At 44.5% G+C, this 12,881-nt stretch overlaps 1 protein-coding gene across 7 annotated transcripts in view; it reads left to right on the top strand.

Annotated features, from left to right (window-relative positions):
• The window catches only part of si:dkey-100n23.5 (cyclic AMP receptor-like protein A), a 143,157-nt gene that overhangs the window by 31,347 nt on the left and 98,929 nt on the right, over nt 1–12,881 (top strand). For all 7 annotated transcript variants that reach the window (XM_052522296.1, XM_052522297.1, XM_052522295.1 and 4 more), the window contains exons 4-6: nt 6,983–7,039; nt 7,148–7,208; nt 12,314–12,401. In XM_052522296.1, coding sequence (XP_052378256.1) covers nt 6,983–7,039; nt 7,148–7,208; nt 12,314–12,401 — 206 coding nt within the window. The remainder of the gene's footprint in view (nt 1–6,982; nt 7,040–7,147; nt 7,209–12,313; nt 12,402–12,881) is intronic.

The raw sequence follows: 12,881 nt of genomic DNA, 5'->3' as shown, positions 1-12,881 counted from the left end.
CATGCCTTTGTTTGTGCCCTAAAACCATACATGCCCGTAATGCGCCCTAAAACCATACATGCCCTTTGTGGCATACATGCCCTTTGTGGCCGTAATGCGCCCTAAAACCATACATGCCCTTTGTGGCCGTAATGCGCCCTAAAACCATACATGCCCTTTGTGGCCGTAATGCGCCCTAAAACCATACATGCCCTTTGTGGCCGTAATGCGCCCTAAAACCATACATGCCCTTTGTGGCCGTAATGCGCCCTATAAACCATACATGCCCTTTTTGTAATGCGCCTAAAACCATACATGCCTTTTGTGGCCGTAATGCATGCCCCCTATAAACCATACATGCCCTTTGTGGCCGTAATGCGCCCTAAAACCATACATGCCCTTTGTGGCCGTAATGCGCCCTATAAACCATACATGCCCTTTGTGGCCGTAATGCGCCCTATAAACATACATGCCCTTTGTGGCCGCCCTATAAACATACATGCCCTTTGTGGCCCTATAAACATACATGCCCTTTGTGGCCGTAATGCGCCCTAAAACCATACATGCCCTTTGTGGCCGTAATAAAACCATACATGCCCCCTATAAACCATACATGCCCATTTGTGGCCGTAATGCGCCCTAAAACCATACATGCCCTTTGTGGCCGTAATGCGCCCTAAAACCATACATGCCTTTTGTGGCCGTAATGCGCCCTAAAACCATACATGCCCTTTGTGGCCGTAATGCGCCCTATAAACATACATGCCCTTTGTGGCCGTAATGCGCCCTATAAACCATACATGCCCTTTGTGGCCGTAATGCGCCCTATAAACATACATGCCCTTTGTGGCCGTAATGCGCCCTATAAACATACATGCCCTTTGTGGCCGTAATGCGCCCTATAAACATACATGCCTTTGTGGCCGTAATGCGCCCTATAAACATACATGCCCTTTTTGTAATGCGCCCTAAAACATACATGCCGTAATGCGCCCTATAAACATACATGCCCTTTGTGGCCCTATAAACATACATGTGGCCGTAATGCGCCTATAAACATACATGCCCCGTAATGCGCCCTATAAACATACATGCCCTTTTGTGGCCGTACATGCCCTTTGTGGCCGTAATGCGCCCTAAAACCATACATGCCCTTTGTGGCCGTAATGCGCCCTAAAACCATACATGCCCTTTGTTGTGCGCCCTAAAACCATACATGCCCTTTGTGGCCGTAATGCGCCCTAAAACCATACATGCCCTTTGTGGCCGTAATGCGCCCTAAAACCATACATGCCCTTTATAAACATACATGCCCTTTGTGGCCGTAATGCATGCCCTATAAATGCGCCCTATAAACATACATGCCCTTTGTGGCCGTAATGCGCCCTATAAACATACATGCCCTTTGTGGCCGTAATGCGCCCTAAAACCATACATGCCCTTTGTGGCCGTAATGCGCCCCTATAAACCATACATGCCCTTTGTGGCCGTAATGCGCCCTAAAACCATACATGCCCTTTGTGGCCGTAATGCGCCCTAAAACCATACATGCCCTTTGTGGCCGTAATAAAACCATACATGCCCCTAAAACCATACATGCCCTTTGTGGCCGTAATGCGCCGTAATGCCCTAAAACCATACATGCCTTTGTGGCCGTAATGCGCCCTAAAACCATACATGCCCTTTGTGGCCGTAATGCCCTATAAACATACATGCCCTAAAACCATACATGCCTTTTGTGGCCGTAATGCGCCCTATAAACATACATGCCCTTTGTGGCCGTAATGCGCCCTATAAACATACATGCCCTTTGTGCCCCTAAAACCATACATGCCCTATAAACATACATGCCGTAATGCGCCCTAAAACCATACATGCCCTTTGTGGCCGTAATGCGCCCTAAAACCATACATGCCTTTGTGGCCGCGCCCTATAAACATACATGCCCGCCCTATAACCATACATGCCTTTGTGGCCGTAATGCGCCCTAAAACCATACATGCCCCGTAATGCGCCCTAAAACCATACATGCCCTTTGTGGCCGTAATGCGCCCTATAACCATACATGCCCTTTGTGGCCGTAATGCACCCTAAAACCCATGCCCTGGCCGTAAAACCATACATGCCTTTTGTGGCCGTAATGCGCCCTAAAAACATACATGCCCTTTGTGGCCGTAATGCGCCCTAAAACCATACATGCCCTTTTGTGGCCGTAATGCCCGCCCTATAACCATACATGCCCTTTGTGGCCGTAATGCGCCCTAAACCATACATGCCCCTAAAACCTATAAACCACATGCCTTTTGTGGCCGTAATGCGCCCTATAAACCATACATGCCTTTTGTGGCGCGCCCTAAAACCATAAATGCGCCCTAAAACCATACATGCCTTTGTGGCCGTAATGCGCCCTATAAAAACCATACATGCCCTTTGTGCCGTAATGCGCCCTATAAACCATACATGCCCTTTGTGGCCGTAATGCGCCCTAAAACCATACATGCCCTTTGTGGCCGTAATGCGCCCTAAAACCATACATGCCTTTGTGGCCGTAATGCGCCCTAAAACCATACATGCCTTTTGTGGCCGTAATGCGCCCTATAAACATACATGCCTTTTGTGGCCGTAATGCGCCCTATAAACATACATGCCCTTTGTGGCCGTAATGCGCCCTATAACCATACATGCCCTTTGTGGCCGTAATGCGCCCTATAAACAAACCATATGCGCCCATGCATACATGCCCTTTGTGGCCGTAATGCGCCCTATAAACCATACATGCCTTTGTGGCCGTAATGCGCCCTAAAAATAATGCCCATACATGCCCTTACATGCCCGTAATGCGCCCTAAAACCATACATGCCCTTTGTGGCCGTAATGCGCCCTAAAACCATACATGCCCTTTGTGGCCGTAATGCGCCCTATAAACATACATGCCCTTTGTGGCCGTAATGCGCCCTAAAACCATACATGCCCTTTGTGGCCGTAATGCGCCCTATAAACATACATGCCCTTTTTGTGGCCATAATGCGCCCTATAAACCATACATGCCCTTTGTGGCCGTAATGCGCCCCCATACAAATGCGCCCCATACATGCCTTTTGTGCCCTATAAACATACATGCCGTAATGCGCCCTATAAACATACATGCCCTTTGGCCGTAATGCGCCCTATAAACCATACATGCCCTTTGTGGCCGCCCTATAAACCATACATGCCCTTTGTGGCCGTAATGCGCCCTAAAACCATACATGCCTTTTGTGGCCGCCCTATAACCATACATGCCCTTTGTGGCCCTATAAACCATACATGCCCTTTGTGGCCGCCGCCCTATAAACCATACATGCCCTTTGTGGCCGCCCTATAAACATACATACATGCGCCTATAAACCATACCCTTTGTGGCCGTAATGCGCCCTAAAACCATACATGCCCTTTGTGGCCGTAATGCGCCCTATAAACATACATGCCCTTTGTGGCCGTAATGCGCCCTATAAACCATACATGCCCTTTGTGGCCGTAATGCGCCCTATAAACATACATGCCCTTTGTGGCCGTAATGCGCCCTAAAACCATACATGCCCTTTGTGGCCGTAATGCGCCCTAAAACCATACATGCCCTTTGTGGCCGTAATGCGCCCTAAAACCATACATGCCCTTTGTGGCCGTAATGCGCCCTAAAACCATACATGCCCTTTGTGGCCGTAATGCGCCCTAAAACCATACATGCCCTTTGTGGCCGTAATGCGCCCTAAAACCATACATGCCCTTTGTGGCTCGAAGTGCTGCGTTGGACCATTATCATGCACCTGTAATGAAGCAAAGGCAATGGGAAAAAATACTATGCACTTAAATAGCAAATACGGGACGTGCTTCATATTAGGAAAGTTAAGAAATAAATATAGTAGGCCTAGCCTATGGAAAGATTCTCCTCTTTATTAGCGGCCATCACGCTGTTTTCTCATGCAATTACATAGCCTATAGAAATGTTGCTCAACATGAGCTCATGGGCTCTCATGAAGTGTTTGGTTAGATTTTCGATTACATTTGCATTGATGTCAGAGTGATGAGAGTGACAATAGAGTGCTTAATACCAGGCAGGCAAGTTTGTTAGGCTACTAATTGTCACGTGTGCTCCCTCTCCAGCCTCTAGGTCACCAGGCTGCTCATTTTGGAGCGCACCTGTCACCAGTCTCACCTGGACTCCATCACTTCCCTGATTACCTTCCCTATACAGTTGAAATCGGAAGTTTACGTACACTTAGGTTGGAGTCATTAAAACTCGTTTTTCAACCACTCCACAAATGTCTTGTTAACAAACTATAGTTTTGGCAAGTCTGTTGTGTCATGCACAAAGTAGATGTCCTAAGTAATTTTTCCAACAATTGTTTACAGTCATATTATTTCACTTATTCACTGTATCACAATTTCAGTGGGTCAGAAGTTTACATTCACAAAGTTGACTGTGCCTTTAAACAGCTTGGAAAATTCCAGAAAATGATGTCATGGCTTTAGAAGCTTCTGATAGGCCAATTGACATAATTTGAGTCAATTGGAGGTGTACCTGTGGATGTATTTCAAGGCCTACCTTCAAACTCAGTGCCTCTTTGCTTGACATCATGGGAAAATAAAAGGAAATCAGCCAAGACCTCAGAAAAATAATTGTAGTCCTCCACAAGTCTGGTTCATCCTTTGGAGCAATTTCCAAACGCCTGAAGGTACCACATTCATCTGTACAAACAATAGTATGCAAGTATAAACACCATGGGACCACACAGCCGTCATACTGCTCAGGGAGGAGACACGTTCTGTCTCCTAGAGATGAGCGTACTTTGGTGCGAAAAGTGCAAATCAATCCCAGAACAACAGCAAAGGACCATATGAAGATGCTGGAGGAAACAGGTACCAAAGTATCTACATCCACAGTAAAACGAGTCCTATATCGACATTACCTGATAGGCCGCTCAGCAAGGAAGAAGCCACTGCTCCAAAACATCCATTAAAAAGCCAGACTACCAACAAAAGCCAACTCACCCAACTTATTGTAGGAAGCTTGTGGAAGGCTACCTGAAACGTTTGACCCAAGTTAAACAATTTAAAGGCAATGCTACCAAATACTAATTGAGTGTATGTAAACTTCTGACCCACTGGGAATGTGATGAAAGAAATAAAAGCTGAAAGAAATAATTCTATCCCCTATTCTGACATTTCACATTCTTAAAATAAAGTGGTGATCCTAACTGACCTAAGACAGGGCATTTTGACTAGGATTAAATGTCAGGAATTGTGACAAAACTGAGTTTAAATGTATTTGGATAAGGTGTATGTAAACCTCCGACTTCAACTGTACATGTCACTCCCTTTGATTCCTTCCCCAGGTGTTATTGTTTCACTTTTATGTTTGTGCATTGTTCGTGTTTCTTGTTTTGAATTATGTTGCGTTTATTTATTTAAACAACTACTTCCTGAACTTGCTTCCCGACTTTCAGCGCACATTTTTACACTACTGACCAGCAGCAGCATCAGTGCTTGGAGAAGCATAATTACCGTGACTAAGCTGTCATTTGGAAGTTGACTGCCTTCATGACTCGTAACGACCGGTGTGGCGGTAATACGGTCACCGCAACAGCCCGATGTATGAGCCAGGGTTTCCGTTAACCAGTGGGCCAGCTTTTGGCCCATAAACAATTGAAACGCTGATAAATAACATTTGCACCGGCCACTTGTTTGTGAGAAGTAGAAAAAACATCTCATTGCGAATAATGCTTTTTAGCCTATTCATTTATGGAAATACCTGTAGATGTAAATACATTTGACTGGTCATACTTATCGGTCTATACATTCATTTGCATAATTTATTGGAATTAAATTAGCGCGTGTGTCACAGTATATATATGTGTCTTATTTATCACACGAATACAGCGTACGGATACAGAGCCTTTGAGCGGAAAATCTGTCAGACAGCGCGAGAGCTGCTGTGTCAGCATCTCAAATGGCAACGGAAGGCAAGCTTCATCAGTTTGTGACACACCACCTTGCAGTCAGCTGGAGGCAGTAGACTATGCATTTTGAAAACATACTTAATTGTTTGAAACCTGAACATTGTATGAGGCATGTCTTACGTTGCTTCAAAGTAGCCTGTTAGATCTCCTCTCATTCTACATTTCTAACGGACATTTTCATCTCTGTCACATGAAACAACTCGCATGTGCGGTGCTCTTTAGACAACAGTGTTTTCCAGCTAATTGCATTATGGAATGAACATTCGCACGTAGAGTACTGCCTTGTGCGCATCGCTTATGATGTGAAGAAATAATTTAAAATTATTATTAATAATTTTAAGCAAAACATTCTGATCTATTGCACAGGCTCATTGCTTTTTATTGTCCCATAGTCTGTTTGAATAGGCTATTTCTTTCTCGACAAGCTGACCAATAGAATATGTAAACCTTTCTCCTCTGGGGATAGTAGATTAACAGGCTGGTGATGTTGCTGTTGGTTACTGGTCTTGTTGTCTGAGGAAAAGTAAATGTGGACAGTTATTCTAACATCTTCAAAGTGCACATCTGAATTCAGTAAGAAGGACTGCATATCGTTGCATCCTCGACTTGCATGCTCTGTTAATATGAATTACTATAATCTAAATGTGATTTCTGCCATTCTGAGCACCATGGGTGGACGCCCTAATCAGGTTATGCACCTCATGCATATGGGTCATATGTCTCAAATGTCCAGTAAATTCAAATGTTTTCTGTCAAATGTCCGACCACATTGACCTAACATAAACCCTGGTGTGTGTGTTTATAAATGTATGTGGTTGTGTCTGTGCGTGCGTGCGTGCTGTGAGTAATGAGATTAGCGTGGGACGGCCTGGACCTGGGGATCGATCCCCAAGACAACCCCAGACCACAGGATAAGTGGACCATCTGGCCTCTTTCACTTTATCTCTCTCCTTCCCTCTCTCCATTTATCTCTCTTTGTACTATCTCTCTCTGTCTCTCTACAGAAGATGATTTGCAGTCTGACAGTTGCGGCCTTCTTTGACAGTGTAGCGTATGTCATCGTGAGTCACTGTCACCACACACACACACGTTCCCATAAGCACATGCACACCGAGAGCTACAGAGTGACCTCTTCCCTGTTTTCTTGTCTCCTCTCTCTCCTTCCTCAGGGTGATACCCATCCAGAGGGGAGTCTGTGTAACTTCCAGGCCTGGTGGCTCACTTATTTTGGTAAGATTCCCATTGATCCCTCACATACATTACCCCTCACCTGTCCATACATATCCCTTACAAATGCCTTCCCTACAGCTCACATCACCTTCTGACTCTTGATGTTGACTGACCTCCCAATATACTGCTTCTTACCAAGCTTTCTTTACCATCAATTTCTGACTCTCAACCTCGTCCAAAATTACTAATCAAGATACTGGAGCTGGTTTCACCATGTGGCTGTAAAAAAGCTGGCCTTAAATGCTAGGTTGGGCGTAGCTACGTCCGACTTCTGGATCAGAGTTTACACCTGGTCCACCAACCAAAAAGAAGACTAGTCGTAGCTAAGTCCAGCGTAAGCGATGCGCATTCATGAGATTTGATGCTTGATAATGATGGTTGCTAGGAAGTGCCCGTTAGTAGGCTGTTACTGTTACCATCCTCGTGGCAGTTCTAAATTTTGCGAGGCATGTCACTTCGCAAGCCCACCACTAAACATGCACATTTTCTTAACCACAACTGAATGGTCAATAAATAATTACTGTGGAAATATCAGTGAATGACAAAATTATTGAAATTAAAGAGTAGGCTAATGCCATTAAATGCATTTATCAAATTGTTGCTTACTGAAACTCCCAAAGCAATCCAACCTTTTGAAAGAATTTCAAGCAGTAGAGGTGTCTGGTCAGCTATAATTTCAGCACCTCGTTGCTTTGAGACAAGCATGGTGTATCGTCTTGATAAATCAATGTCAGATTTGATTTGTTCTTCACTGAATCTCCGTTTGGATATTTGGTTACAATTAGGTTGGGAAATGTTAACTATACTGAGGTGAGTGTTCATCATGATAATCTTTAGTCTAGCTAGTTTGCTCATCTATTAGCACTGATCAGAACATGTTATGTAGCCCAGAATAACAAGTGGATTATCTTGCTCTTCACTCACATAGTAGCCTATATCCCAACCAAAAGCCTCGGGCTTGTCTGATAATCAGTCAATGTGATTTCGTTTCACTGAATCTCCGTCTCTATATTTGGTTATTTGATCTCTGGCTGGGCAAATAAGTGGTGTTGATAGCTGATCTATTCGTTTTGCTAATCTATCACTGATCAGACACATTTAGTTAAATGATAATGCCCTCAAAACCGGTGTTTGCCCGGCAATATCACTTTTATACAACGGGTTACCAACATGTAAACATGATTGACAAATGTTCATAAAAAATGTTGAACATTTGTCTATCATTTAATTCGTTCGTTCTATCGGTTCGGTTGCCAGAGACGCGACGCAGTCGTTCAGTCTTTTTGTTTGTTCTGTATCTATGGACGTGACCCAGTCGTTTGTTCTAAATGTTCCATTTCCATACTGGCTGGCAACGTTCTTATACCTTGCTTGCTTGCTAGCCAACTATGGCTAACTGACAGTCACGTCAAACAGTGCAGTCAGAATAACAACAAAGTAGCTGCATTTGCATTTGTTTAAGCTGTTTGCTAGTTACATGTATTTGGATACATCCATGACAATGAGCTAATGATGTGTGATTCCACCTGGCATAGAAGATGTGCTCTCTCGTCAGGACACTGTTGTTCAGAGGAGCTAGCCAACAACACGGCTAACACAATCACTTCAAACTGAAGCTGGAAAGACAACAAACTAGCTGCACTTTGTCACGTTTGACCTGTTTTCTATTGATAGTGCTTTGTATTTATCCATGAAAATGATGCTGATTCACGAGTCCGACTGGCTGAGAAAAGCTGCCTGCCTGTCTGTCTCATCCCGACACGTTGTTTACTATGGGACAACTGTAGATCAAATTTGAATGTTGCAAATGTCAGAGAGACAGACAGCAAGGTTTATACAGATCTCTGCTGTTGAAAACTACATGTTAGTGTAAAAGAAATGTGAGATAATGTCTAGATTATTTTTATAGTGGAGATTATTTATTTGGCTATTGACTCGCGCGTAGGCAACACAAAAAGCCCGCGGAGGTTGTGAAATATGAACACGAGACTCATATACTTTTGAACATATAGATTGCTATTATTTTCTGTGCGTATCATGATGAAGATGGTCCCAATTTAAAAGCATACACCTGTTCTCTACAATTTAAAACCCTACGCCTGCCCTTTGCTACACAGCTACAGAAGGGCTTACTCCCAGGGGGAGGTCCTTTTTAAACTAACAAAATATGTTAAGTAAGATCTATCTGCCTTTCTGATGACCTTCTAAGTCACTGAACCTTCTCCTGTTTTAGGCTTAACTTCCCCTACTCTGGACCTCAGGACTTATGTCACTCAGGTGTCACCTGTGAAACACAGCAGACTGTTCAGTGCACTAAACACTGGTCCTCTCTGGCCTATCAGCTACAGAGCCTGCAGGGCTGACACACACACACACACACACACACACACACACACACACACACACACACACACACACGTGTAAACACACACACACACACACACACACACACACACACACACACACACACACACACACACACACACACACACGTGCACACACACACGTGCACACACACACACATGTAAACACACACACACACACACACACACACACACACACACACGTGTAAACACACACGCAGCCTACAGGGCTGACTGGGAGAAGGGCAGTGAACTACAGCGGCGGGGTCAGTGGCTCTATGTCAGTTATGTTCATTATGAAGGGAGAGAGAGGAAGGTAGGGAGAGAGAGGAGGGATGGGGGCCAGTGATAGAGAGGGAGAGAAGTGGAAGATATGGGGAGAGTGCAAAACGGCAAAAGAGAGTGAAGTAAACATGAAGTGAGCTATGCCAACAGTCAGTGGGAGAAGAGGAGACAGAGAAAAGGGGCCAGAGAGGACATTAAAGTATAGAACTACCCCTGATGGAGAGAGTGTGTGTTCCCCCTCTCTCAGCAACATCAGGTATTAATGCCCTCTATTCCTGTAGAGAGTGATGCAACTGGGAAAGAGATTAATGATAGGAGAAAGGAAGTTCCTCCTTAATGACACACAGACACGGTATTGTTGATGTACAGGACGTGTGTGTGATTAAGCCAAGGTGTGTGTGATTATTTAAGGTGTACTGTACAGTGGGGCAAAAAAGTATTTAGTCAGCCACCAATTGTGCAAGTTCTCCCACTTAAAAACATGAGAGGCCTGTAATTTTCATCATAGGTACACTTCAACTATGGCAGACAAAATGAGGAAAAATAATCCAGAAAATCACATTGTAGGATTTTTAATGAATTTATTTGCAAATTATGGTGGAAAATAAGCATTTGGTCACCTACAAACGAGCAAGATTTCTGTAACTTCTTCTTTAAGAGACTCCTTTGTCCTTCACTCGTTACCTGTATTAATGGCACCTGTTTGAACTTATCAGTATAAAAGACACCTGTCCACAACCTCAGACAGTCACACTCCAAACTCCACTATGGCCAAGACCAAAGAGCTGTCAAAGGACACCAGAAACAAAATTGTAGACCTGCACCAGGCTGGGAAGACTGAATCTGCAATAGGTAAGCAGCTTGGTTTGAAGAAATCAACTGTGGGAGCAATTATTGGGAAATGGAAGACATACAAGATCACTGATAATCTCCCTCGATCTGGGGCTCCACGCAAGATCTCACCCCGTGGGGTCAAAATGATCACAAGAACGGTGAGCAAAAATCCCAGAACCACATGGGGGGACCTAGTGAATGACCTGCAGAGAGCTGGGACCAAAGTAACAAAGCCTACCATCAGTAACACACTACGCCGTCAGGGACTCAAATCCGGCAGTGCCAGTACATGTCCAGGCCCGTCTGAAGTTTGCTAGAGAGCATTTGGATGATCCAGAAGAAGATTGGGAGAATGTCATATGGTCAAATGAAACCAAAATATAACTTTTTGGTAAAAACTCAACTCGTCGTGTTTGGAGGACAAAGAATGCTGAGTTGCATCCAAAGAACACCATACCTACTGTGAAGCATGGGGGTGGAAATATCATGCTTTGGGGCTGTTTTTCTGCAAAGGGACTAGCAGGGTAGCCTAGTGGTTAGTGTTGGACCAGTAACCGGAGTTCAAACCTCCGAGCTGACATGGTACAAATCTGTCGTTCTGCCCCTGAACAGGCAGTTAACCCACTGTTCCTAGGCCGTCATTGAAAATAATAATTTGTTCTTAACTGACTTGCCTAGTTAAATAAAGGTTAAATAAAAAATAAACGACTGATCCGTGTAAAGGAAAGAATGAAATTTGGCCATGTATCGTGAGATTTTGAGTGAAAACCTCCTTCCGTCAGCAAGGGAATTGAAGATGTAACGTGGCTGGGTCTTTCAGCATGACAATGATCCCAAACACACCGCCCGGGAAACGAAGGAGGGGCTTTGTAAGAAGCATTTCAAGGTCCTCGAGTGGCCTAGCCAGTCTCCAGATCTCAACCCCATAGAACATCTTTGGAGGGAGTTGATAGTCCGTGTTGCCCAGCAACAGCCCCAAAACATCACTGCTCTAGAGGAGATCTGCATGGGGGAATGGGCCAAAATACCAGCAACAGTGTGTGAAGACCTTGTGAATGACCTCTGTCATTGCCAACAAAGTATTGAGATAAACTTTTGTTATTGACCAAATACTTATTTTCCACCATAATTTGCAAATAAATTCATAAAAAATTCTAATTTTGTCTGTCATAGTTGAAGTGTACCTAAGATGAAAATTACAGGCCTCTCATCTTTTTAAGTGGGAGAACTTGCACAATTGGTGGCTGACAAAATACTTTTTTGCCCCACTGTATATGCTGCCTGAGCTGGAGTGTCTGTCTGCCTCTTTGTCTATCATCATAAATGGGAGAGATTACAAAACAGAAGCTTCTGCACACCATCACTCATCACTGAACACATACACACAAACACTCAACATGCATTTAGACAAAATTACAACAATCCTAGTGTGTGTGCGTGTGTGGGGGGGACTGAAACTGGGAATCCATCAATCTGACAGTTGTCCCAGCCTGTTCTGTCAAACTCTGTAAACACACACACACACACACGCGCACACACACTCCCTCCCTCCCTACCTCTCTGTGTTATAGATTATGCAATAGGACCTTGTTTCTTCTTCCCTCTCTCCATTCCTTCCTCCAGACTGGAGTGCCTTGGCCTGGGTGTGCCTGATCACAGTGAACCTCTACCTTAACCTGGTCAAAGAGATGAGCACCAGCCGCTACGAGCTGTGAGTAGACTACCAACATCCACCAGCTAAAGACAGTGTGTGTGTAAGAGAGATGGACATCCACCAGCTAAAGACAGTGTGTGTGTGTGTGTGTGTGTGTGTGTGTGTGTGTGTGTGTGTGTGTGTGTGTGTGTGTGTGTGTGTGTGTGTGTGTGTGTGTGTGTGTGTGTGTGTGTGTGTGTGTGTGTGTGTGTGTGTGTGCAAGAGAGATGGACAACCAATATCCATGTGAAAAAGTTTGTTGACATATGTGTGTGTGTGTGGGGGGGGGGTTGTGTCTCCCCCTTTCCTCCAGGCACTAATTGAAAAAGGAGTCGTAAATCAATGCTGTGTGTTGTGATGATGCATGTGTGTGTGTTGGTGTTTGTGCATATTAATGTGTTTTCTCTTGTTTCTGTTACTCATACTCCCTTGAGGTTGAGTGCATCCGAAATGCATGTGTGGGTGCTTGTCTGGGTGTATGCTCCTGTGAGTGCGTCT

The sequence above is a fragment of the Oncorhynchus keta genome, chromosome 7, assembly GCF_023373465.1.
Source record: "Oncorhynchus keta strain PuntledgeMale-10-30-2019 chromosome 7, Oket_V2, whole genome shotgun sequence".
NCBI lineage: Eukaryota > Metazoa > Chordata > Actinopteri > Salmoniformes > Salmonidae > Oncorhynchus > Oncorhynchus keta.
This window is presented reverse-complemented; position numbering and strand designations above follow the sequence as displayed.